We start from the raw sequence: 22,162 nt of genomic DNA, 5'->3' as shown, positions 1-22,162 counted from the left end.
TTTATTGTGACATTTGTTGGAAACTCATGATACTAATGGGAACGTACTCAGAGAGTCCATGGGGGAGCACTGTGCCAAGTCTCTTTTTCATTGTGGCCTTTGGTTCTCTTTCTTTTCCTCTCATCAAACAGTATTATATACACTGTTACATGTGAATCTCAGATCTGTGATGTTTTGGAGGGGGAACCTTTCTGACACAGATCAATATAGAGATGAAAAATGTGTTTTTCTTTTAGATTTCAAACAATTAAAAAAAACCTCTTGGTATAATGATGAAAACAGCATCAGATGAAAAGCTATAATCTTAATGAGACATTTTATATTCAATTTACTCTCCAGTCCTTCTCGCTTCTTTTATCTCTTTTCCCCAGAGACTATTAGTTTATTGTAGTTTTCCTCCACAGGGAGATTTTTGTAGGTGAAAGAAATATTCTAAGGCAGTTTTGGGCATTTGAGTATAGTGACTATTGTAAAGGTAGGTGAATGCAATTACATGATGATTAGATTTATTTGATAAGTTTAGTGTCAAAATGGGTGAAACCAGAAGTTTGGATCAAAGTCTTGCTTAACTGGATTGACCAGTTACTTGAGTCAAAATGTTGGAGCTGGTTTTCCCTGCAAGGCACTACCTAAGTCATGGGCACTTGCTTGTTAACTTGATATTCTTGGGTGTTTTTTATTGCCTGTTCACCTATCTTAATGCTCACAGATCCTGTTAAGTGACAGTAAAAATAACCAAGTGGTTCCTGACAATCTCAGGTTTCCCTCAGAGGAGAATGAGTTTTTAAGACGCCAGCACATTTGAATGATATTTCGGTATATTGTAACAACACCTGCTGGGGGATAAAATGTGTTCACTGTATAATATAGTTTGTAAGATATTTGATATAAAACTGTTTCTTTCCAAAGTGAGGCTGTTTGTGGCGTGTGTTGTGGTAATCTGCATAAAATACCCATTGAAGCCCATTTTCTTTTCTTTGAATATTTATTCATTTATTTAGCCAGGCTGGGGTCTTAGTTGCTGCATGTGGGATCTAGTTCCCTGACCAGGGATCAAACCCGTGCCCCCTGCATTGAGCACACCAAGTCTTAGCCGCTGGACCATCAGGGAAGCCGGAAGCCCATTTGCTTGGGTTCAGCTTCCTCAGGGTTTTCACGTTTGGGGTTTCCTTTCTCTCCTTACCTCGTCACTGATTATTTTATACAGCCTAGGAGGATGGGTACCTGAGTACAAAAGCTTTGTTTACGAACATTCCTAAAGAGAGTGTTTGAATTCACATTGGCCTTGGAAATCAGGAAGCCCAATTGTCTTTCATAATTTGTGTCACATCCGCTTCCATAATTACGTTCCACCCTCCACCCATGAGGGTAGTTAGTTATCAGCTTTTGGAAGGTCGGAAGAAGCCAGTACAAAGTTCCTTTAGCCCTGATTAGTGGCTGAACTGAAGTGGGTTTTGTTTTTGTTTAAATCAGTGGAGATAAGCTGAGGCATCAGCCAGTAATACTGATAGGATGTATTTAGTCACACGCTGCAGATTCACTGATACAGAACTTCCTCAGGCAGCCGCTGCCACAGGAGCATCAGGTTGTTTCACCAGGCGCTCGGAGTCTGTCCAAAGTTAGCTCCAATGGTAGCACCAGTCACAGTCTGTTTGGAGTTGACCATGAACAAAAGAAAAAAAGAATTTATTTTTTTGGAGGGGAGGGGAGTAGAGGGTTCAGCACTAGTTTGATGTGAGAATGTGGATTTATGAAAGTATACCCACCAGAGATTGTCCCCAAACTGAAGAAATTCAAAGCATGATGGGAGAACTTGACATCTCCTGCCATAAAGCAGACTGCCATCTGGCTTCCACCTTGTATAATAGCACAGCCGAACTGGGTGTAAATACAGGGCACACACAGGAAGTATCATAGAACGCCAGTTCAATGAGGGAACTGTGTGTGCATTCTTAGCTCTTTTATGATTTGCAAATATATTGGCACCGAATTACAGTGGTGATAATTCATTGAGTGTATGCTAAGTGGAGAGCTTTGTTCTTGCTGTTTTCATTCATTCCTTCATTCACCATATTTATTTAGTGGCTTTTGAGTGCCAGGACCCCTTGTAAGGTGTGAAAATACACGTGTGAACAAAACAGACAGAAATCCCTGACTTCATAATGTTAGGAAGCGGTTTTCAGACAGTGCTGTAGCCAGTCTTATATAGACATAAGTAGCCCTCAGACTATCACTGATTCTTTTACATTGTGGAAAATGATACTCACAATGTATATTACATGTAACCTTGGATTATCTGTATTGACATGGTGATCCTGTCCTGCAACAGCGCAGTGAGGTGGGAACTGCCACTTGACCAGAGGAGGGAACCAAGATGCAAGAGATTTGCTCAAGATTACATGACTAAGTACCCGTGCACTTAGTGACAGAGCTGGGATTCAAATGCAGTTCATCTAATTCCAGAACCAAGTTTCCTAAGTCTGATATTATATTGCCTCTCAGATTTCACACTAGATGGAAAGTTAAAAATTAGTTTAGAGGATTATAAGTAATAGAAAGTCCTGCTGATGAAGCAGTTTTTAGATAACACCCTATCTGCTCGATAGCATATTCATTGAAGAGTGTTCTTCATAATAGTTTTGATTCTGTTATTTATGGTCCTTCAGACTTTTTAATGTGCTATTCATTGAAACGGTGATCCACTTCCACTAGCTAGATACTGGAAATTGGCTTATTCATTGTCACATTTGATATTCTTTGTTTGCCAAATTTGTAGCTAATTTCTGATTTGTATGGAGAAAATGGTGGGCTTAATTGACTTTCTGCAATTAATTGAAAGAGTCGCCTGAATATAGTGCCTGAGAATTCCAAAAATGGACTTTTCAGGGGAGCTGCTAGCAGGCAAGGTTCCTTTTCTGAGACTTTCTGCCATTGTTCTCCAAATCCATAGCCCAGACATAGGGCCCAGTGCTTTTCCATGATGGTTATTCCTTTTGAGCTTGGAAATACTTTCACCTTGGGGTGGCAGAAATAAAAAATCAAATTCTTGGGAAATCATAACCAAAGGGAGCATTTCATTTGGTAGAAGTGCTACATTTTTTATGCGTTGTGCTTTGGCATACATGTATACGTGTACATTTTATAAGAAAATTATAAAAGAACTTCAGAAATTTCAGGCATTTATGAGAACTGCCCTTCTTCAGTACAAAGACTGGATTTTCAACCCTAGACATTTTCTGTAAAAGCTGTTTTGTCAAGAGACAATTGAGTTATTTTCACAGGAAGCAAAAAATGTATTACACAATCAATGCCTTAAGTAAACAAAGTAGAGTTAATATTGATTCTGTATCATTATGTATATTTTTAATTAACTAAAGGGCCCAGGAGAGGAAAGCTCATTTTCTTAAATGTCTTGATAAAGGAAATGACTGAAGTTGGTTTTTTTCCCTCCTCATCGCACTACAGGAATAACTTTAAAATAAGGATTCTGTGAAGGTGGTGTTAGAGATTTCACTTGTCAAAGAGGTTGTTATAAATGTAAGAAATTTCAGACTATGTTGTGTTTATTGCAGATGAGGCTCTATCAGGTATGTACAAAATGTGACATAATCCTAGCTTTTCATTTAAACTGTCTTTGAGGCACATAGAAGTTAATGGGCTAAGATATTGGAATATTTAAGAAATGGAGGATGACAGATTTTTCATGAGACCACAGAATCTGCATCAAATTTCCCCATATACCCACTGTAGAAATGCTATTATGAAAGCCAATTAGGTAGAATGAAAAACATTCAGAGAATGCACATGGTTTTGAATGATTTTGTATTTTTATAACCCAAGAGTGGTTCAGAGTTCATTCTTGAGGGGACATTTTTTTAGAAAACTTGCTAAGGGAATGGGCAAGTTGAACTGATTCAGGATGTGTCTTCCTAGTGCCAAATACAACCACATTTCAGATTGTGACCTCGGTCCTAACGCTGCCACATCTTAAGCTCTTTGCATCCTAGAAGACACAGTCCACCCCTCTCTAATGGGCCAACCCTGAGTCACATCTAGCTTCAGCCACTCCCTGCAAGTTGTCAATAAAATACACACTGTCTCAGAGAGTGAAGAGTAACACACATAAAAGGCATTAATTCTTAAGCTCTGTTAGATGGTGACAAGTAGTAATGAAATGCTGTTATGTACCACTGAGTTGCCATGAGGTCCTTCCTGTACTCACCTTCTGGGTTCATACCTAACATTTGACATTGTTTTGCAGAAGGCTGAAGAGAACGCGGAAGGAGGAGAGTCTGCCCTGGGACCAGATGGAGAGGTAAGGGATTTTGCATCCATTTTTACTGTACTCTGCTGAATGATGCCCTGCCATTCTCTATGTATACTGATTGTATTTTTCACTCCGCTATTCATTTTTAAGTAAAAAGAGTAGTCCATTAGCATAGTAGAAAATTAAAATAGCATAAAAGGAATACACTAAACAGTAATCTTCCATCTCAGACTGCCAATCAACTGATATTAAGTTTCTTGTATACCATTCCAGAAATTTTCTGTGCACATATAAGCATGTGTTTATGAATATACAGAATGTATAATCTTAAGTGATCTTATAATTACATTTGCCTTGTCAATGATGCAGAAGCATAAAATATGACCCAGTTTCTTTCATTTACTTTGAAATTTCATAACTCCATAAGCCAAACAATTTACGTATTTGGTAGCTTATTTTTTTTGTATTTTCTGTAAGCTTACCCTATAGCTTCTATTCGTAGATTCATCAGTATATTTTTAAATTTTATTTCTGTTATTTCTGATATTCTCCTGCATCACCAGAATACAGTGATTGATTTATTGGATTTTTTTTTCCTCTGAAAACTCAGAGTTCTGAGCCAGTGATTCACACGAGCAGGTGTCCCCCAGAGTGGGATGGGAAGGGCGTTTGTTTCAAACTGCCTTCTCCTCTCACAGATTCTGACAAATCTGCCTGGAAGATTGAGGTGGGTGGAGGGTTGCCTCTTTCCTTTCCAGAATCACCATTCACGTTCACGTGAGTCGTATTATGAATGTGAACAGCCCAGTGGCAGGTAAAAGGTTGAAACCACTATTCTATGCAGAAACCTCTTGAACAATAAATGTTGCTTAACCACTGTAATTCATCACAAGGAAAGAAAAGAGCGGGATAAATGTCTAATGTGTGAGAAACACTCAGTGGGCTATTATAGGTTAAGAATAGTGTATATTAGGGCACTTAGGAACAGATCTAATTTGTAAAAACCCAGCCTTACCAAAGCATGCCTCACATGGGTCTGTAATTAACAAGCACACAGGGAGAGATTTAAGGTGTTAGTGTGGTAGCTCTCTTATCTCATATTATCCCCTGGGAAAATTAGCTCATACACTTTTTTTTCAATCATAGCACATGGTATGTTCTGTTTGCTATAGTGGGCAGTCTTCATCTTACCTAGTTTGTTTTGAAATAATGTTCTGATTACACTCTGCTGTGTTCACTCATGTTTCTGTCAAAGTTCTGATTTCAGCTATAGTGATTCTCAGTTTTCTCCGAGGTATGACACAAGCAGTAAAACAAGCTGTAGTATAATAGGTCAAGATAGTGGAATATGATTCTTCCAAGGGAAATGGTAGCATTTCCTACTCATGTAGGAAATGCTACTTATGGTAGATGTCCTACTTACCACATGAACATATAGATGCCCTCTGCATTAATGAGGAAGAAGCATTGTCTTGAAATGCAAAGTAACAGTGTTCACAACCATTGCTTCAGCACACATAAAAGGAAAGAAAATCTGGAGTAAGCCTTCTCTTTTTATTTTTTAAGGTTATTTTTGTGCATAATTGCTAATATGTTGTTTCTTATTCAGACAGTGCTTTGTTGAGGGAGAAGGGGGAAAGAACCAGGGGGAGGAGGAGGGGGAGGGGGAACATGGTCATTTCCTATTAGATCTAGAAGATAACCTATGATACACTGCCTTCCATTTTAACTCCAAATAACAATTTAGAAACAACTTTTCGGAATTAGTGAATTGCCTAAATGTTTGAATTTTATCACTTTTAAGGAAATAGATAACTTGAATTAGTCACAGATCAAGCGTTTCCAAACAGACATCTTGCCTGGGGGTCTGCTCCTAGATGCACAGTCACCCTGTAATCAGTAGCATTCATTTGCATAGGATTACTCCAGTTTTAGACCTTTTTAAACAATTTGTTCTTTGAAGTAGGTTAAACACAGCCTCTGCAATTCCACTTATTCTCTTAATTTTCTGAGCAAACTATTTTTCATTGAGAGTCTAATGACGAATTTCAGCTCAAACTTGGTCGATTTGCCAGGTTTCCAATGAGCAGAGCCTTTTGCTTTATTGAAGGTCCCCATGGTTGGTGTAGGTACCTGATGGTTTGGTTTTGGATAAAATGACATTGTTTCTGCAGAAGCCACACTGGCCATTAGAGATGACACAAGTGACAGTACCTCTTTCTTTTTTCCATGATTCTCTCTGAAACCATGAGTTTGTAGTAGTCATTATCTGGGGAAAGTATCCTGAATATTCATTGGAAGGACTGCGGCTGAACCTGAAGCTCCAATACTTTGGCCACCTAATGCAAAGAGCTGACTCATTGGAAGAAACCCTGATGCTGGGAAAGACTGAGGGAATGAGGAGAAAGAGGAAACAGAGGATGAGACAGTTAGATGGCATCATCAACATAATAGACATGAGTTTGAGCATACTCTGTGAGACAGTAAAGGACAGGGAAGCCTGGCGTGCTGCAGTCCATGGGGTCCCTAAGAGTCGGACAGGACTTAGTGACTGAACAATAGCAAATTAATATTTGGGAATTTAAGGGTTCTTAGTTGAAAATGGCAAGAATCAACTGTGCTTGATTTAAGTAAGAAGGCAACATGTTAATAGGATATTGCATGGGTCATCAGATCTCCCTAAGGCAATAACCTAACTGGGGCTACGCTGTTATTTCAGTTATATGTTGCTGTGGTGTACTTTACACCTGGTTAGTGAAGACACAGCTGGCCTTGGGAGTGGGCATGGCCAATACCACTACACTGGCAGTGGTGCCACTGTTGTCTGCTCTCCTGCCAGTGTGCCCATGGGCCCTCGCTTTCTTCTAGGTCCCAATTCAGAGCCTTGGTGAATGTGCCCAGTTGCAGAGCTTAGATCTTGTGCCAATACCTTAGCTGCAAGGAAGGCCAATGTTCTCCATTTCTTTAGTGGAAAGTGACCTCCCACATCCCACCTGGGACTCACCAGGTGACAAAATTTCTAGTCACAGGAAAAGGTTTTCGATGCTGGATAGCCACAAACTCTAGCACAGAATTGGGAGACTATCATAACACTAAGCAGTGCCCTGTCTTTTCTTCTGTCTAGCCCATAGATGAGAGCAGCCAGATGAGTGACCTCCCCGTCAAAGTGACTCACACAGAAACTGGCAAGGTCCTGTTTGGCCCAGAAGCACCCAAAGCAAGTCAGCTGGACGCCTGGTTGGAAATGAATCCTGGGTATGGCATGAAAGCAGAACTATTGGTGTTCTTTGGCTTTTTAGATTTTTGTGGTCTAAAACAACCTGACCATTGCTGAACTGAAGTTATTGCTTGCATTTGTCATTTGTACATAGAACGGGCCATATGAATTTGTGTCTACACATACACGCACATAGTTTTATAGTTTAAAAAGCTAAACTTGCTCTTCCTCCCTGCTCTTTTTCTTATAGTTATGAAGTTGCCCCTAGATCGGACAGTGAAGAGAGTGATTCTGATTATGAGGAAGAGGTATGTTTGTGTCTCTGTTTGGAGTTCATTGGCTGGAAAGTTCTCAGAAAAGACCTGGGTCCTTCTGTCTCTTTGTCCTCCACTGTTGACCAGCGAATGGCAACTGGCCTGGAGAGTTTGCCAGAGCTTCGCTGGTTCATGCCTAGTTTCACAGTGACTTCTCAGGGGCTCCTTCTGGCCAGTGGGAAAACTTGGTGAATTCCCAATTTATTTGAAACCAAGAAAAGAGAAGCTGGCATTAAATTGGAGGTGGTAGAAAGGTCTTTGGAGGAAAATTGGAGACGGATTACTTTGGGAAAAACAGTACCATGCTTCTAAGTGGTTTACACTGGGGGTTAAGAGCCTAAAAATGCCTGAAGTCCTTTAGTGCTTAGGCCTGTTTGAAGCTGTAAGTATTGAAATTTGGACAAAAAGGGCAACATGTACTTGGTTTAATGAGTTTATTGATCCTCTTTTTTTTTTTTTAAATGGGATTCTTGTTTTAATTCTTGGATATAATTGTTATCCACCTTTCTCAGTCTCTTGGAAGGAATACTCACTGTATCTAGAACCTAAAATGGTATACTTTTCATAGAAATGAAAGAATAATCAAGATATTTCTACATCAACTTTAAATTGCTTAACAATTACAAATAGAAGAAATAAATGGAAGATTTTTATCTCCTTTATTAGAGCATTGCTAGTGTGTAGTCATTAAATCCGATGTTTACTAGTTTAGAGGAATCTTGGTTCAAAGAACACCATGGCCAGAGCACAGCAACCTTACCAATGACGGCTCAACAGAATTTTAAGACTGCTGTTATTTTCTTCTGTTTTGTGGACCTGTGTTTCCTAAATTAATCTACCATGGATTAAAGATGAAAGATAATAAAAGTTATTATTTTTTTTTAAAGCATACTATTAACAAGCAAATACTTTTGGAGGCATGCTATTTTTTTCTATAGGCCACTCTTTCTCTGAGGTATTTGAAACTTACAAAATCAATTTTTAAAATATCTCTTGTTTACTCGGATGAATGGGCCCATAAATGATCCATTGGAAGAATCTTCTCACTGAGTCTGAGAGTCAGGGAGGGACAGAGATGAGGTAAAGAAGGCTGCTCAACCCAAGGGTGCCCTCCTAAGAGTGGCAACTGCAGACAGCTCCAGACAACTGGGGCCAGAGTGAACTCTGACCTGGGGGTCCAGAGACTGGGTCCTCGTCTTGTGGCCAGTCATGTCCCCTCTTGGTGCTCACCTGGACATGAAGGAGCTGTACCCACTCCTCATTTTACCCTTTACAGTTCAATGATCTGTGATCATAGATTTAATGTTCAGCATTACTATCATTGTCAGTCCTCATTGTTTCATTCAAAAGTGATGGAAAATCATCATTCTCTTTAAGCCTACTTGTAAAGGGAATTCTTCTAGGTTATCTGAGAAGATTTAGCCTTCAACACCAAGTGGATAGTAGTGGATATTATGGGTATTTAGTAAAGCTTTCCAACAGGCCAGCAGAACCAAGTACACAGTTCAGAGGTGCGGAGGTGATGAATCCTTTGCCATGTTATTGACAGTGTTTATCTACATATCCAAAAATATGAAGTGGCCACAGAATACACACACACAAGTCCACATGCTTACAAGCGCCAGTCCCTCCACTGTGAAGGCGTGTGGGAACATCCAGGATTCACTGGCATCATCAAAAAGACAATACTAAGATCTCTTCAACTGGCTTTGGAAGAGAAGGGTGTAGAAGGTTGCTAAGTTATCAAGAGCAAATGTGGTCTACAGCAGTAGTCCCCAACCTTTTTGGCACCAGGGACCAGTTTCGTGGAAAAGTTTTTCCACAGACCATGGGGGTACGGGCAATAGGGAGCAGCTGTAAATAGAGATGAAGCTTCACTCAGTTGCCCGCTGCTCACCTCCTGCTGTGCAGCCATGTTCCTAACAGGCCATGGACCAGTACCCATCTGTGACCCGAGGGTTAGGGACCCCTGATCTGCAAGACTCTCTGATGACCAAATATTGATACAGATCCATCTTTCTGGCATGGATTTTACGTATTTATTGTTGGGGAGCAAGGGTTCCAGGGGATCCCTAGAGGGTTCCTTCTGTTCTTTCATTCAGTGATTTAAACAGTGATGGAGCGGTAGAAATTGCCTGGTGTAGGTAAGGGTTAAATTTATGTCCTCCCTCGGTTGTGTTCACTTCACTTGTGAAGTTGAATACTGTTCACTCGCTTTCCAGAAGATGCCAATCCTAGGGATTCCCTCTTTATTTTAAAGTGCAATCTTTGTTCCTTTCCCAGGATGAGGAGGAAGAATCCAGCAGGCAGGAAACTGAAGAGAAAATACTTCTGGATCCAAACAGTGAGGAGGTTTCGGAGAAGGACGCCAAGCAGATCATCGAGTATGTGTCTCTCAGAGTTTCGTCTCTTGCACATGCGTTTTGTGAGGGTTATCCTCTATGAATTTTCTTTTAGAGAATTTTGTCTGTAAGGATGGAAGCTGACGTTATGCCCAGACTCCCCTTGAAATGCCACCATCAGAGGTCACCAGCGTGTCCCACTGCTCAGCCCCTTCCTTCGGTCCTCTTCTCCTTCCTGACTCCCTCACTCCTGGGTTTCTCGTGTCACATGCACTTCCATCCCAGATGAAATTCGCCCCTCCAAGCGGCAGCCTTTCCCACCTCCCTTAATGGCATCAACACTCCTCCAGAAACCCACGGGGGATGTGCCCTTCCCTTCTCTGTCCTTGCTGCTGCAGGTGGTCAGCCCCTGACTCCCCCAACCCAGTCTCTGAGACACCTCGGAGTCCTTCCCCCGACCTGAGCACCCAGCTCTTCACCTCACCCCACCCATCCTCTATACCGGTGGCCTACACAGCTCTTTGCCTCTATCGCTGTAGTGTTAAAAGAAAAATTGTGGTGACACAATCTGCAAAAGAGAACATTTTAAAGTGATGAGATTTAAAACAAAACAAAACAGAAATAGACATTCTGATATTTTCTCCTTTGATTCCAGGACTCTGTGCCCACTTCAGTAATCTTTCCTTTATCCATCTGCCCCCTTCTTCACTGAATGTTTTAGGAGCCCACTCCCCTCCCACCTCCATAGGAGGCTTCCCTGGTGGCTCCGTGGTAAAGAATCCACCTGCAATGCAGGAACCACAGGAGATGTAGGTTCAGTCCCTGGGTCAGGAAGATCCCCTGGAGCGGGGGAACACGGCAGCATACTCCAGTATTCTTGCCTGGAGAATCCCATGGACAGTCCAGAGGGTTGCAAGGAGTCCAACGTGAATGAAGCAACTTAGCACGCACACTCACACGCCCCCTCCGTAGAGTGACACAGTAGTTGGTTAACCTGGTGCAGAAAACAGAAGGCTACCTCTTCTCTTTCCCATGTCTTTAATGTCACCTTCTTTCCCCTCTTATCTGTCTTCCAAGCTTTGGTCTGTGTTGTGTGGGTAGGATTTATCTTTGATTTTCAAGGGCCTAGGACAGCTTCACTGGCAAAGTGTCAACCTGCAGGTGTACAGTTCATGCTCATAGCAGTCATTTGACTGTGTTCAAATCCTAATGCCACCATCTTTCACATGACCTGGGCAAATTCATGAATTCTTGAACTTATCTCAGTCTGAAGTTCTCCACAGGTATAAAGTGGGGAAGGTGATAGTAATAACGTCTAAAACAGATAATATGTTTTACCTGCTGGGCATGAAGTAGGTGTGGGGGCTTCCCAGGTGGTTAAGAATCTGCCTGCCAATGCAGGAGATGCAAGAGACTCCGGTTTGATCTCTATGTTGGGAAGATCCCCTGGAGGAGGGCATGGCACCCCACTCCAGTATTCTTGCCTGGAGACTCCCATGGACGGAGGAGCCTGGTGGGCTGCAGTCCATAGGGTCCCAAAGAGTTGAATATGACTGAGTGTGCGCACATGAAGGAGGTGATAAATGAAGCTCTACTTACTGCAGCTGTTTTTGGGTCTCCATTCATGCACAACTTCCCTGTGCATAACTCTCCACTTTCTCTGCCCCAGGACAGCTAAGCAAGATGTGGACGATGAGTACAGCATGCAGTACAGTGCCAGAGGCTCCCAGTCCTACTACACAGTGGCCCACGCCATCTCCGAGAGGGTGGAGAAGCAGTCCGCCCTCCTCATTAATGGAACCCTGAAGCATTATCAGGTAACTGATGTGGTAACTGTGTGTTCTTGGTAACACAGGTAACTGTGTATTCTTGGCAGGTTGCAATCTGTTACCTAATTTTGATTGGATATGTTGTGTGCATGCTAATTGCTCAAGAGTTGATGATGGCAGGTGTCTGGGGTTACATTCTTTCTTTTTTCATTTTTGGCCATACCTCTCGGCATGTGGGATCTTAGTTCCCCAGACCAGGAATCAAACCCATGCCCCTCTGCAGTGAAATTGTGGAGTCTTAACCACTGGACCACCAGGGAAGTCCTCACATCGCTTCTACTGTAGCAATTCTCTCTGCCGTGCCTGTAATTCTTGTTTTAGAGCATTCCATTTTACCTTCTTCACTAGAGCATTTACCCATTTTCCTTTTTATGGTTTTGGGATGAATTGTTTTCAGAAATCCTGACTTAACTTTTGCAACTGTTTTACCCATGGATCTCTTCAGAATGGAAAACCCAGCCACTTTCTATGAGTACAGGGAACATCTGTGTCCCTTTTTGAAGTAAATGAAGTATATTTCTTCAAAACTTTCAGTGGTGGCTATAGTTTAACACTATGAATTCAGCCACCTAAGAATTGCTGTCTACAACATTTACATGCTTTTTACTTTTTTAAGACACAATGAAGGGGTGAGCATCCATGCTTTGATGAAAACTACGCTGTAAACATAACAGATGTTTCTTTTGACCTGTCTGTAATGAAGTCAGCACCTGTCTTTTACCTCCTTCCACTTCATAGTGTTTTCCAAAGTGTGTTCCTTGCAACATTTGTCCTGTGAGATAGACCCCAAAAAGAATGGGGAAAATGGGTTCTGTGGTTAAATATTAATAAGTATGGGAAATACTATCAGCTGTAACTTGGTTTACTGTACAATTTACTATTCCAAAGTTGGAGATGTATGAGAATGAACAGAGGCCCTTATAATTGATCAGAGGTGTCACCCAGGACTTCCAGAGCCAATCAGACGTCTGAGCACCCTGACAGTGACCCCTCTTGGTAGCCCATGCTGTGCATCAGCAACTCATGACCCTGCAAAAATAAATGTGTCACCCATAATTGCGTTATCAGCATCCTACAGTGCAATGAGTTTAGCTTCGTATTGCCCAAATTTCTCTGGGCACCATACTTTCTTTCCATATATCATATTCCTATTCATATCCTGTAAAATTAGGGTCCTTTGGAATACACTTTGGGAAGCACTGATTTGGTCAAAACTTCATTCAGGTTTTTCCATAACATCTTAAGGAAAAACTTGAACAAGCTCTTTGACCAACCCAGTAGGCACTTTAAGCCAATAGCTCTCAAACTTTTGGAACTTGAGTCCAGGGTCCACTGAACTCTTAGAACGCGGCACTGTGTTGGCTGCTATTGTGTGGAGGTGAAGAATACAGCTGCTGCCGCCTCAGTACTGCCTTGATTTGTGTTAAAGCGCCAGCAGTTTATACCCACTGCTGCTTTTGCATCATCAATGCAAATGTCAATGCAATATAAAAGGCAGATGATACCTTAGTATTAATAAGAAAATAATTTTGATCTTGTGATCTCCTCAGAAGGGTCTGGAGACCCTCAAGAGTCCCTGGAGCACAATTTGAGAACCAGTGCTCTGGCTGCGGTGAGGTCATGTTCTCTCCAAAGACCATGCTACTTTCATGAAGTTCAAAGTTGTCATCTGATTTGGCCTACCTGATGTAGATCAGAACTTGGAGTTGGTTCTGATGACCTCCTGTATGTCTGTGTATAGAAAGTGCATTCTTTAGACTATTCGCAAATAACTTTTAAAGCCACATTGATTTCCTCCTGCCATCTGAGAATTTTTTAAGCATTCTTCATCACTGTCTTTTCAAACCTATCTCCTTCTCTTTCCCTATAGGAATTTTATGGCATTCCTCCTCTGCTGGCCGCTGTAAGATTTCCTAAACATGCTTCACTCTGCCCCTCCTCTGGGTTTTTTTTTGCTTCATAAAGTTTCTTATTCCTGGACTCTTGACTAGCCATGTCCACCTGGTGAAATCAGTGTCTGCTTCTGTTTTATCTGGGATTAAAACAGATGCAAAATTCAGCCCCTTTGCCAATTTTCATTAAAAAATAAAGAAAGAAATCCACTCCCATTGAGTGTCCAAATGTGTCTGGCATTTAGCTGACTTCTAAAGGTCTGGTGGTCTCGAGGTCACATTGCAGGTGTGCAGTTCCTCCCACTGAGCACTCTGGGTTCCCACCATTCCTCCTCTGCCCCTCTCTCTTTTGTGCATCCCCTGAGGGCCTCTTTCTGTTCTTCTCATCTCTTGGTATTACTGCTGTTCTGCAAAAACCTTTAGGATGATTCAGAGTCTTGCATGGTACAAGGCACCCCAAGAAGCTTATCCAAGTACTTCTTCAAACCATTGTATTTGCTCTTCCCAAGAAAAATTCTGGTCTATTCAATTTTATAAATATGACATTGACACTGCCAACTGCTTTTTGGTGCATGAATGGCCTATTGGCTTCTCTTTGTGAACTTAAGAAGGGAGGCATGCATCTTACATATGTAGATATCCATGTGCTGTAGCTCCTTGCATGGTCCTTCTCACAGAATCACCATTTAATAAATATTGAAAATGGAAGAATCACTTGTCTTGTTTTTACATGAAACAAATTAAAATTAACGTTTCCCTAAGCATAACTTCATTAGCAAGCTAAATTGACTGTAGCAATTACACACACACACACACACACGCAGGTGGTGCAGTGGTAAAGAATCTGCATGCCAATGTAGGAGACACAAGTTTGATCCCTGTGTCAGGAAGATGCCCTGGAGGAGGAAATGACAACCCACTCCAGTATTCTTGCCTGGAGAATTTCACGGACAGAGGAGCCTGGTGACTACAGTGACATGGGGTCGCAAAGAGTTGGACATGACTGAGCACACATGCATATGTATATATATATAGAGAGAGAGAGAGACAGAGTTAATCCTCTCATTTAAACTGACATCTGTGATAACGGTGGTGGAAGGGAGTTGGTGGTTGGAGAGGAAAGTTGAACAATTTTGTATTTTCACCCACTCATTCTTGTGTTGAACATGAGAATCCAAAGCTGTGTCTCTGGTGCTGTGCTTTTGTACTGAACTGTGCTGAAGGTGTTTCCAGGGGTCAGCTGCCCTTGGGGAGCACCTGCATTGCAGAGTTTCCCCGTGAGGCCTGGGAGCTTTCTCCGCCAGCAGATGCCCCTGGCTCCCTGACCACTCTGCTACCTCACTTGAGGGGATCCCACCCCCAGGGGGCTGACAGGCTCTTCTTTACCAAAAAGGCTGTTTCTAATGACCTGTGATCTCCATGCCCAACCTGCCTTCTGGCTTGTTTTTCTTTAATTCTCACATTGGGTTTTTGTTCTTGGAGTGGTTGGAATAGATTTTCATTTGGGTTTTCTTCATCTCTAATAATTCTAGAATGCCATATACTGTGAAATGCTAAGTAGGGATGAACGGCAAAGCTGCTTAAAATCCCCCCGGAACGCTGCTCCAGCCCATCACTTCTAAATCTGATTAGCACTCAGCACCTGCCAAGCAGTGGGGTGATTACAGACTCACATTTGAATTTCGTTTTGTGCTGGTGCTTCCCTTACTTTCCTACTGTGGGAAATCCGACGTACAGCACGGAGGAGTTAAGAAGTCGCAGCCCCACTTGAGTTGTATTAGTATTAATTACCTGTGCAGATCTTGGATAATTGAAGCAATTACTCTTCATTTCAGCTCCAGGGCCTGGAATGGATGGTTTCTCTGTATAATAACAATTTGAACGGAATCTTAGCTGATGAAATGGGGCTGGGAAAGACCATACAGACCATTGCACTCATCACTTATCTGATGGAGCACAAACGACTCAATGGCCCCTATCTCATCATTGTTCCCCTTTCGTAAGTAAAGCCATTTATTCTGCAGTTATCTTTCTTTATGTTGGAGCTTGCCCTATTTGTCACTTGTCATTTAAGGCCAGAGCTGTAGCCTGTGTGGGATTATCAAGAGCATGTAACCTGGATTTAGATGTTTCATTTCCTGCCCTGTCTCCCACCCTGGCCTCTTTGATTGGCTACATAAGCACAAGATGAAGTGATTTCTTTCCAGCCCTCCGTGTTGCAGTCTACACAGCCTGCACACCACACAGTGGGTCTCATTCTTTATCACACCTAAAGTGGCTCATGAAGCTGAAAGTTTCGATTTTTTGAAGATTTCCGATTTTTTTCATCTATTTCTAAAAGGCTACATATATTCAAAAAAATGTATATGCTTAAATCTTCCTTTAGTGTCCCCTTTAAAGCAGAATCTAAATCAAAATCCAGACTCTGAACTTTGTATTAAACTGCCCTCAGTACTCTAGTTTATCTGCAGTGGTGTTGCCACTTTGTAAGGACAGGTCTTCACTGTTTTCCATCACATTCCCAGTGCTTCGTCCACTGCATGGTTCCTTGTGGGTTTTGAGTGGACATACCTGCAGGAAGGAATTCCTGTTCAAAACTACCCTCCTTGGATGGGAGTGCATCTGACTGTGGTGTGAGGTTGCAGTTCTGTTCACTGAGGTCCTCTTCTAGATCTCACTGCTCATTATAGACTTGGACCTTGAGAAAAAGTAAAGATTCTGTTTTAGTGTTTCCTTCAAATTTTGCCTAAATGAGAATTCTTCACAGACCTCTTAAATCCATTTTATTTGAATCCATAGTACTTAGACATCCTTTCCATGTTATCTACATCTTGAACATATATTTTGCTTTTTATCTATATTGTGCATGTTCTGACTCATAGATTACATTGATGGTTTGGGGAATTTTTTTTTTAAGACATTTATTATTTTCCCCCTGCTCCCTCCTGACAGATTTATTTAGTATTTTCATGTGCTTTTATCATTTTTTTCCCTGACTCAAATTTCTCTGAATTTATATGGCTGTTTTTAGAGTCCCCAAATCACTCTGGTAATTGCTGTCTTTTAGTATTAAAAATAAGATCATTTTTTGTCCTCTCTGTTCATGCATTCTTTAATTATTTTTCCTCTCATGAGATTTCTTATGATTCCTCAAACTCGTCACACTTTGTGGCACTTGTTTCTAACTTATCTCTTATTTCCACATCTTTAAAATGATTGTGTAGTTGAGATATTGTATATTCTCTGAGCTCTTTCAAGGTGAGGCCTGAAAGTGAATGAGAACATCTTTTTAACCACAGATTTTTTTTTTTTTAAACCACAAATTTTTATACAAACATCTCTCTGTATTTTGTTTTGTCCTGCAGGACTCTATCTAACTGGACGTATGAATTTGACAAATGGGCTCCTTCTGTGGTGAAAATTTCTTACAAGGTTTGGAATGCTGTATTTATATATAAATGTGGAAAAGCAAAAAATAGACCCTATTTTCTTCATTCCATGTGCACATCTGTGAACTGTATTTGGTTGTAAAGTTTTGTCATGTACATCATGTACTAAACAGTGAGAGTTAATCATCCCAAGAAGATTACTGTAATAAACCATAATTACTTTCAGATAGTGAAATGCAGAAGAAAATTGTTAATTATCATATTGCAAGGTTTCTGATGAGAGTAATACAAATGACAAATAACACATATCCCGCGTGCCACCACCATGCCCACTGTTCCTGCAAAGTTAGGCAATTACCCAGACGGCCGAGCGCCGGCTGGACGCCCCTGTAGAAATGGAGCCTTTCAGCAGAGCAGCGGGTTTTCAGCTACCTTGGGGTCACCATAATTTCCTTTTCTTTCCCTGCCCTCCCTTGGTCTGCAGTGGGAAAGCCTCTCCACAAGAGTCTGAAAAGTACCCAGACGTGGGCAATTTTGCCAAGTACTTTCCTCCTGGATAATGGATCTATATATGATAATTGCATGTATGTGCAGTCCTTGGTCATGTGTCTGGGCTCCATTAAGCCATGAGTAGTGAGAGACAACGCACACCTCCTTCCCTGGGGTCATATAGATCTGTATTTTCTTCCCATTCAGGGCACCCCTGCCATGCGTCGCTCTCTTGTCCCCCAGCTACGAAGTGGCAAATTCAATGTCCTCCTGACTACTTATGAGTACATTATAAAAGACAAGCACATTCTTGCAAAGGTATGTTTTAAAAAATTCTTTTATCTTGAATTATGGACCATCGCAACTGGAGTGTAAAATATTCCCCAAATTATACTCACTAGTATAATTTGCTCATTAGATGACTGCCCTCTCCCTCTCTCTGTCTTTCACAGTCAGATATATTTTGGTCATGGGTTTTTAATTTTATGTATGCTGTTTTCTGTTGTGTGTCAGTGATCCTGGGACTCTTACCTATTCTGTTGTAGTTAGTGAGTTTACATCTCTTAAAAGAATTTACCTGGATTCCTTCTGCAACTCTTTTTCTCTCCAACAGCTCTGAACATTGTGCTTGTGGAAGAAATAATTGTTTTTGTTGCCCTGGGATATTGTCAGCAGCGGAACTTCAAGCCTCTTGTGTCTTTGTCTCTCCAGAGATGAGCAGGCATCTCTCCATATGGTCTTCTCCATATGAACGTTTATCCAAGCTGTAGCTTTTGTGCACTCCCTGTTTTATGTTTTTTTCCAGTGAAATAATGGGCTATTATTGTTCGGATGACTCTGGGTTGTTTCTATGACTATATATTTGGAGCCGGGAAAGAGTTGTTTTCTACCTGCAACCTACATATCTGCTAATTTATAGGTCCTTAACTGTCCTTTAGCCAAAAAATAGAATTTTTTTTTTCCATTATGTCATCTTGCCTCCTAATATATTCATGTAGAATGATGGGAGTAGTTTCTGTCATAGAGCAAGTAGGAGAACTTCATTTTTTTTTTTTTCCTTTAGTAATTTCTTTTACGCTGTGGTATTTTGAAAGCACTATAATCTGAAACTAAGTTATGGCCAGAACTGAACAGAATCACTATTTCTGGGGTCTGTTCAATCTCTGCATTAAACCTTTGCCCTGGGAATGGAGAGTTCCCTTCATGGCATCCTAGGAAATTCATAAAGGAAATGTGCTTCCAGGGGAGGTTTAATAATTGAGATGGCACCAGCAACAATGCTGTGTGTTCGTCTTCTTCACACTCTGAGATGAATTTGGCAGTGTCAAAAATGACATGTTTTCAGTATAACTGTGGGAATATGTGTGTACATTTGAGATCGTTTTAAGAAAATTTGTATCATGTGTTCTGCATATGCATTTCAAAATCCATTGGAGACACCTGGTAACGAGATGTATTGCCTTTGTTTCTGGAGAAGTGAAGATCTAGAAAGGGGTAGTAGTTTTTTTTGAGTGGAAGACCTAGTTAGCAGTAGATCTGATAGCAAAATCATAGACCTTTGATTCCTTATTATTTCATAGGCTAAATTAAATTAGGCAGGAAGGTGGATTTAGAATATTGATTAAGTACATTTTTATTTTCTGGCCTCTTTTATTCGTAACTTTGGGACAATTGATTGTACAACTTTAATTATTCTTAAGGAATTTTCTTAGAGGAGGTGGAGGAAAGTAGGGGGAAAAACCCCAAAACACCTCTGGTAGTTTCTTTTACCCGGACATCCCTTCCTGAGTGATGTTTTATTCCCTTTCCCCTGATTTTCCTGGTGCTTCTACTGAGGAAGGCGAGGACTTCATCGGAGTCTTTGTTTCTCCCTCCTCTCTAAGAGCTTTGCAGCAGAATCCAGGGACATCTGAACGCCAGATGCTCCTCTTGGCCGTTGCCACTGTTTTGTGGGAATTGGATAGGCTTTGTGGGAGATTCCTTATTGTCCTCACTTTGAGAAACAGTGACCTTGGAGGGGGCTGAAGGGTCAGATGTGAGAGGGGAAGGGACTCTGTGTAGACTTAGAAAGGGAGATCGTGTCATATGGTCATTCTTTATTTTTGAAGTGACAGTCATGCTGGAGGAATATATTGTGTTTAATTCTGAAGTTTTGGCATAAACAGAAGAATGCTATTTTAGTACTGCCCTCTCTGCCAGGGAGTCTGTCCTTTCATTTTAGACAACTTGAAACTGGGGTCCTACACCTGGCAAGTACGGACCTGGCAGGTCAGGAATACGTGTGAACTAAGAGAGTCCAGGTTGCTAGATCTTCTAATGTTTTAAAAGAAGCTGGATGTCTAGATTTTTAGGTGAAATATTCCAACTTTTAAATCTTAGCAACTAAGTTCAAATTAAAAAAAAAAAAAAGAACAGGAGCCAAGCCCTGAAGGTAGTAGTCAGACAAGGTAATAGAAAAAGGGCATGAAGCCAGAGGTCTTCTGCTATAGGTACTTGCTGATGTCGTCTTGGAGGAACCAGTCATTAACCTCTGCTTCAGGTGGGGAACTATATTCTGTACTCATCATGAGCAGCAGTTATGTAGCTTTTAAATCTGGGAGGCTGTCATGACATAGCATTGATAGAAGAGGTATTGGATGGGGAGACACAGGAGCTGGCCCAACTGTTTCTTTCTGAGCCCTAGTTACCTTCTTTGTGAAAAGGTAATTAGGGATCACATTCTGTTATTTCATCCCATTATTACACGGTGTGTGACATGACCTGTCAGGTATAGGAAATAGACTGTTGAGAGTCTTTTATGCTGAGGGTATTATGCCATAGCCTGGACCAAGCATGGGTTCTTTGGTTTACATCACCACTTGCCTCTTGGGGATACTTGTGTTTTCCCTCGCTCACCACATGTTGGTCCTTCCTCTTGCATTACAGATCCGGTGGAAATACATGATAGTGGATGAAGGCCACCGAATGAAGAATCACCACTGCAAGCTGACTCAGGTCCTCAACACGCACTACGTGGCCCCCAGAAGGATCCTCCTGACTGGGACCCCGCTGCAGAATAAGCTCCCAGAACTCTGGGCCCTCCTCAACTTCCTCCTCCCCACCATTTTTAAGAGCTGCAGCACATTCGAGCAGTGGTTTAATGCACCATTTGCCATGACTGGAGAGAGGGTACTGGCCTAACATTTATTTTTCCCACTGCATGACAAAGAAATGAAATGAAAGGACCTAAAGCTGAGACCACAAGGTGGTTTACAGTGTTGTAAAATATCAGGAAGCCAGTCAGTGGGTGGGTATGTGTTCACTCCAGGGATATTTTTCCATCCTGAGAGAATGGATCCAGTAATGGGTAAGTGATCCTAGGATCTAGGGTGTCCTAATCCCATTGTCTTTCGCCAGTGTGGTAACTAGGCCAGCAGAGGGTGTTCCTGACCGGTGGAATGCTTAACTGCTGTGGACCACTGGGAGGATAGATACAGAGATACTTGTTCAGTCTGTTTAACCACAGCTCAACCAACCAAATGTAAACCTTGAAAAAAAATATTTTCTTGTTATAAACTTGGACTTCCCCTTAAACCATTTCCACGTTAAGAGTTTGTATGTAAAGCCAAACTAGTTTATAATTATTTTCTGTATGCATTGTTTTCAGATTTTAGTGTGAATCTCAGTTTTGTGCATATATAAATATTCCTCAAACCTTGGAGTAGTTGCTTTGAAATTTCTTATTATTATTCCTTCCTCTGCCTTCTCTTAAAAACTCATTATTAGAAACAGGTACCTGTCTTTTTGATTAGTGATTTCTTAAGTATAAGAATGAAAAAGCACTTAAAATGCTTTACGGATATTTGTGTTGGAACTATTTGGCCCTTTAATTTTGAGGTATGTTCTAGGTACCCTTGCCTTTTGTCAGGAATTCATTGGCTTGCCCATTTGAAGAAGGTAATGTCAATCAGCTCTGCCCCCTAGAGGTTAGTGGAGGAAGGTGAAAGAGAAAGCAGAAGATTTACAAATGGGACTGAACTTGAACACAGTCACAGCAGAGCAGAGGAATCAGGTAGAGGGGCTTAGCAACCCACCAGCATAAACTGTATTTATTCTTGTTCTTTTCATGTTCAAGCTCTGTACCGTTGGTATGTTTCTGCATCTGAGACAAAGTTAAGAGCCCAACTTACTGCTTCAATTTTAAGTGCTGTGTTTAGTCGCTCAGTCGTGTCCAACTCTTTGAGACCCCATGGACTGTAGCCCGCCAGGCTCCTGTGTCCATGAGGATTCTTCAGGCAACAATACTGGAGTGGGTTGCCATGTCCTCCTCCAGGAGATCTTCCCAATCCAGGAATCAAACCTGAGTCTCCTGCATTGCAGGCAGATTCTTTACTAGCTGAGCTACCAGGGAAGTCATCAGTTTTAAGTAAGAACGCATTAACTA

The 22,162-nt window shown here is 41.4% G+C and overlaps 1 protein-coding gene and 1 long non-coding RNA gene across 42 annotated transcripts in view; one reads left to right on the top strand and one right to left on the bottom strand.

Moving 5' to 3' along the window:
* SMARCA2 (SWI/SNF related BAF chromatin remodeling complex subunit ATPase 2) overlaps window positions 1-22,162 on the top strand; it is a 189,352-nt gene that overhangs the window by 51,753 nt on the left and 115,437 nt on the right. For 27 of the 41 annotated variants that reach the window (XM_081502889.1, XM_081502778.1, XM_081502881.1 and 24 more), the window contains exons 10-18: window positions 4,262-4,315; window positions 7,392-7,522; window positions 7,735-7,792; window positions 10,082-10,182; window positions 11,810-11,957; window positions 15,697-15,860; window positions 17,227-17,293; window positions 17,947-18,057; window positions 20,665-20,907. In XM_081502889.1, the coding sequence (XP_081359015.1) occupies window positions 4,262-4,315; window positions 7,392-7,522; window positions 7,735-7,792; window positions 10,082-10,182; window positions 11,810-11,957; window positions 15,697-15,860; window positions 17,227-17,293; window positions 17,947-18,057; window positions 20,665-20,907 (1,077 nt within the window). Of the gene's footprint in view, window positions 1-4,261; window positions 4,316-7,391; window positions 7,523-7,734; window positions 7,793-10,081; window positions 10,183-11,809; window positions 11,958-15,692; window positions 15,945-17,226; window positions 17,322-17,884; window positions 18,058-20,664; window positions 20,908-22,162 lie in introns of those variants that run through there. The other 14 variants (XM_081502976.1, XM_081502968.1, XM_081503032.1 and 11 more) reach the window with 5 other exon arrangements.
* Window positions 1-22,162, bottom strand: part of LOC145511268 (uncharacterized) — a 106,238-nt gene that overhangs the window by 77,799 nt on the left and 6,277 nt on the right. The gene's annotated exons all lie outside the window — the stretch shown is intronic.

The sequence above is a fragment of the Giraffa tippelskirchi genome, chromosome 1 (genome assembly GCF_054371585.1).
Source record: "Giraffa tippelskirchi isolate mGirTip1 chromosome 1, T2T-mGirTip1v1.2.pri, whole genome shotgun sequence".
In the NCBI taxonomy this organism is placed as follows: domain Eukaryota; kingdom Metazoa; phylum Chordata; class Mammalia; order Artiodactyla; family Giraffidae; genus Giraffa; species Giraffa tippelskirchi.
The sequence above is the reverse complement of the archived record's forward strand: the minus strand, read 5'-3'. Positions and strand labels throughout refer to the sequence as shown.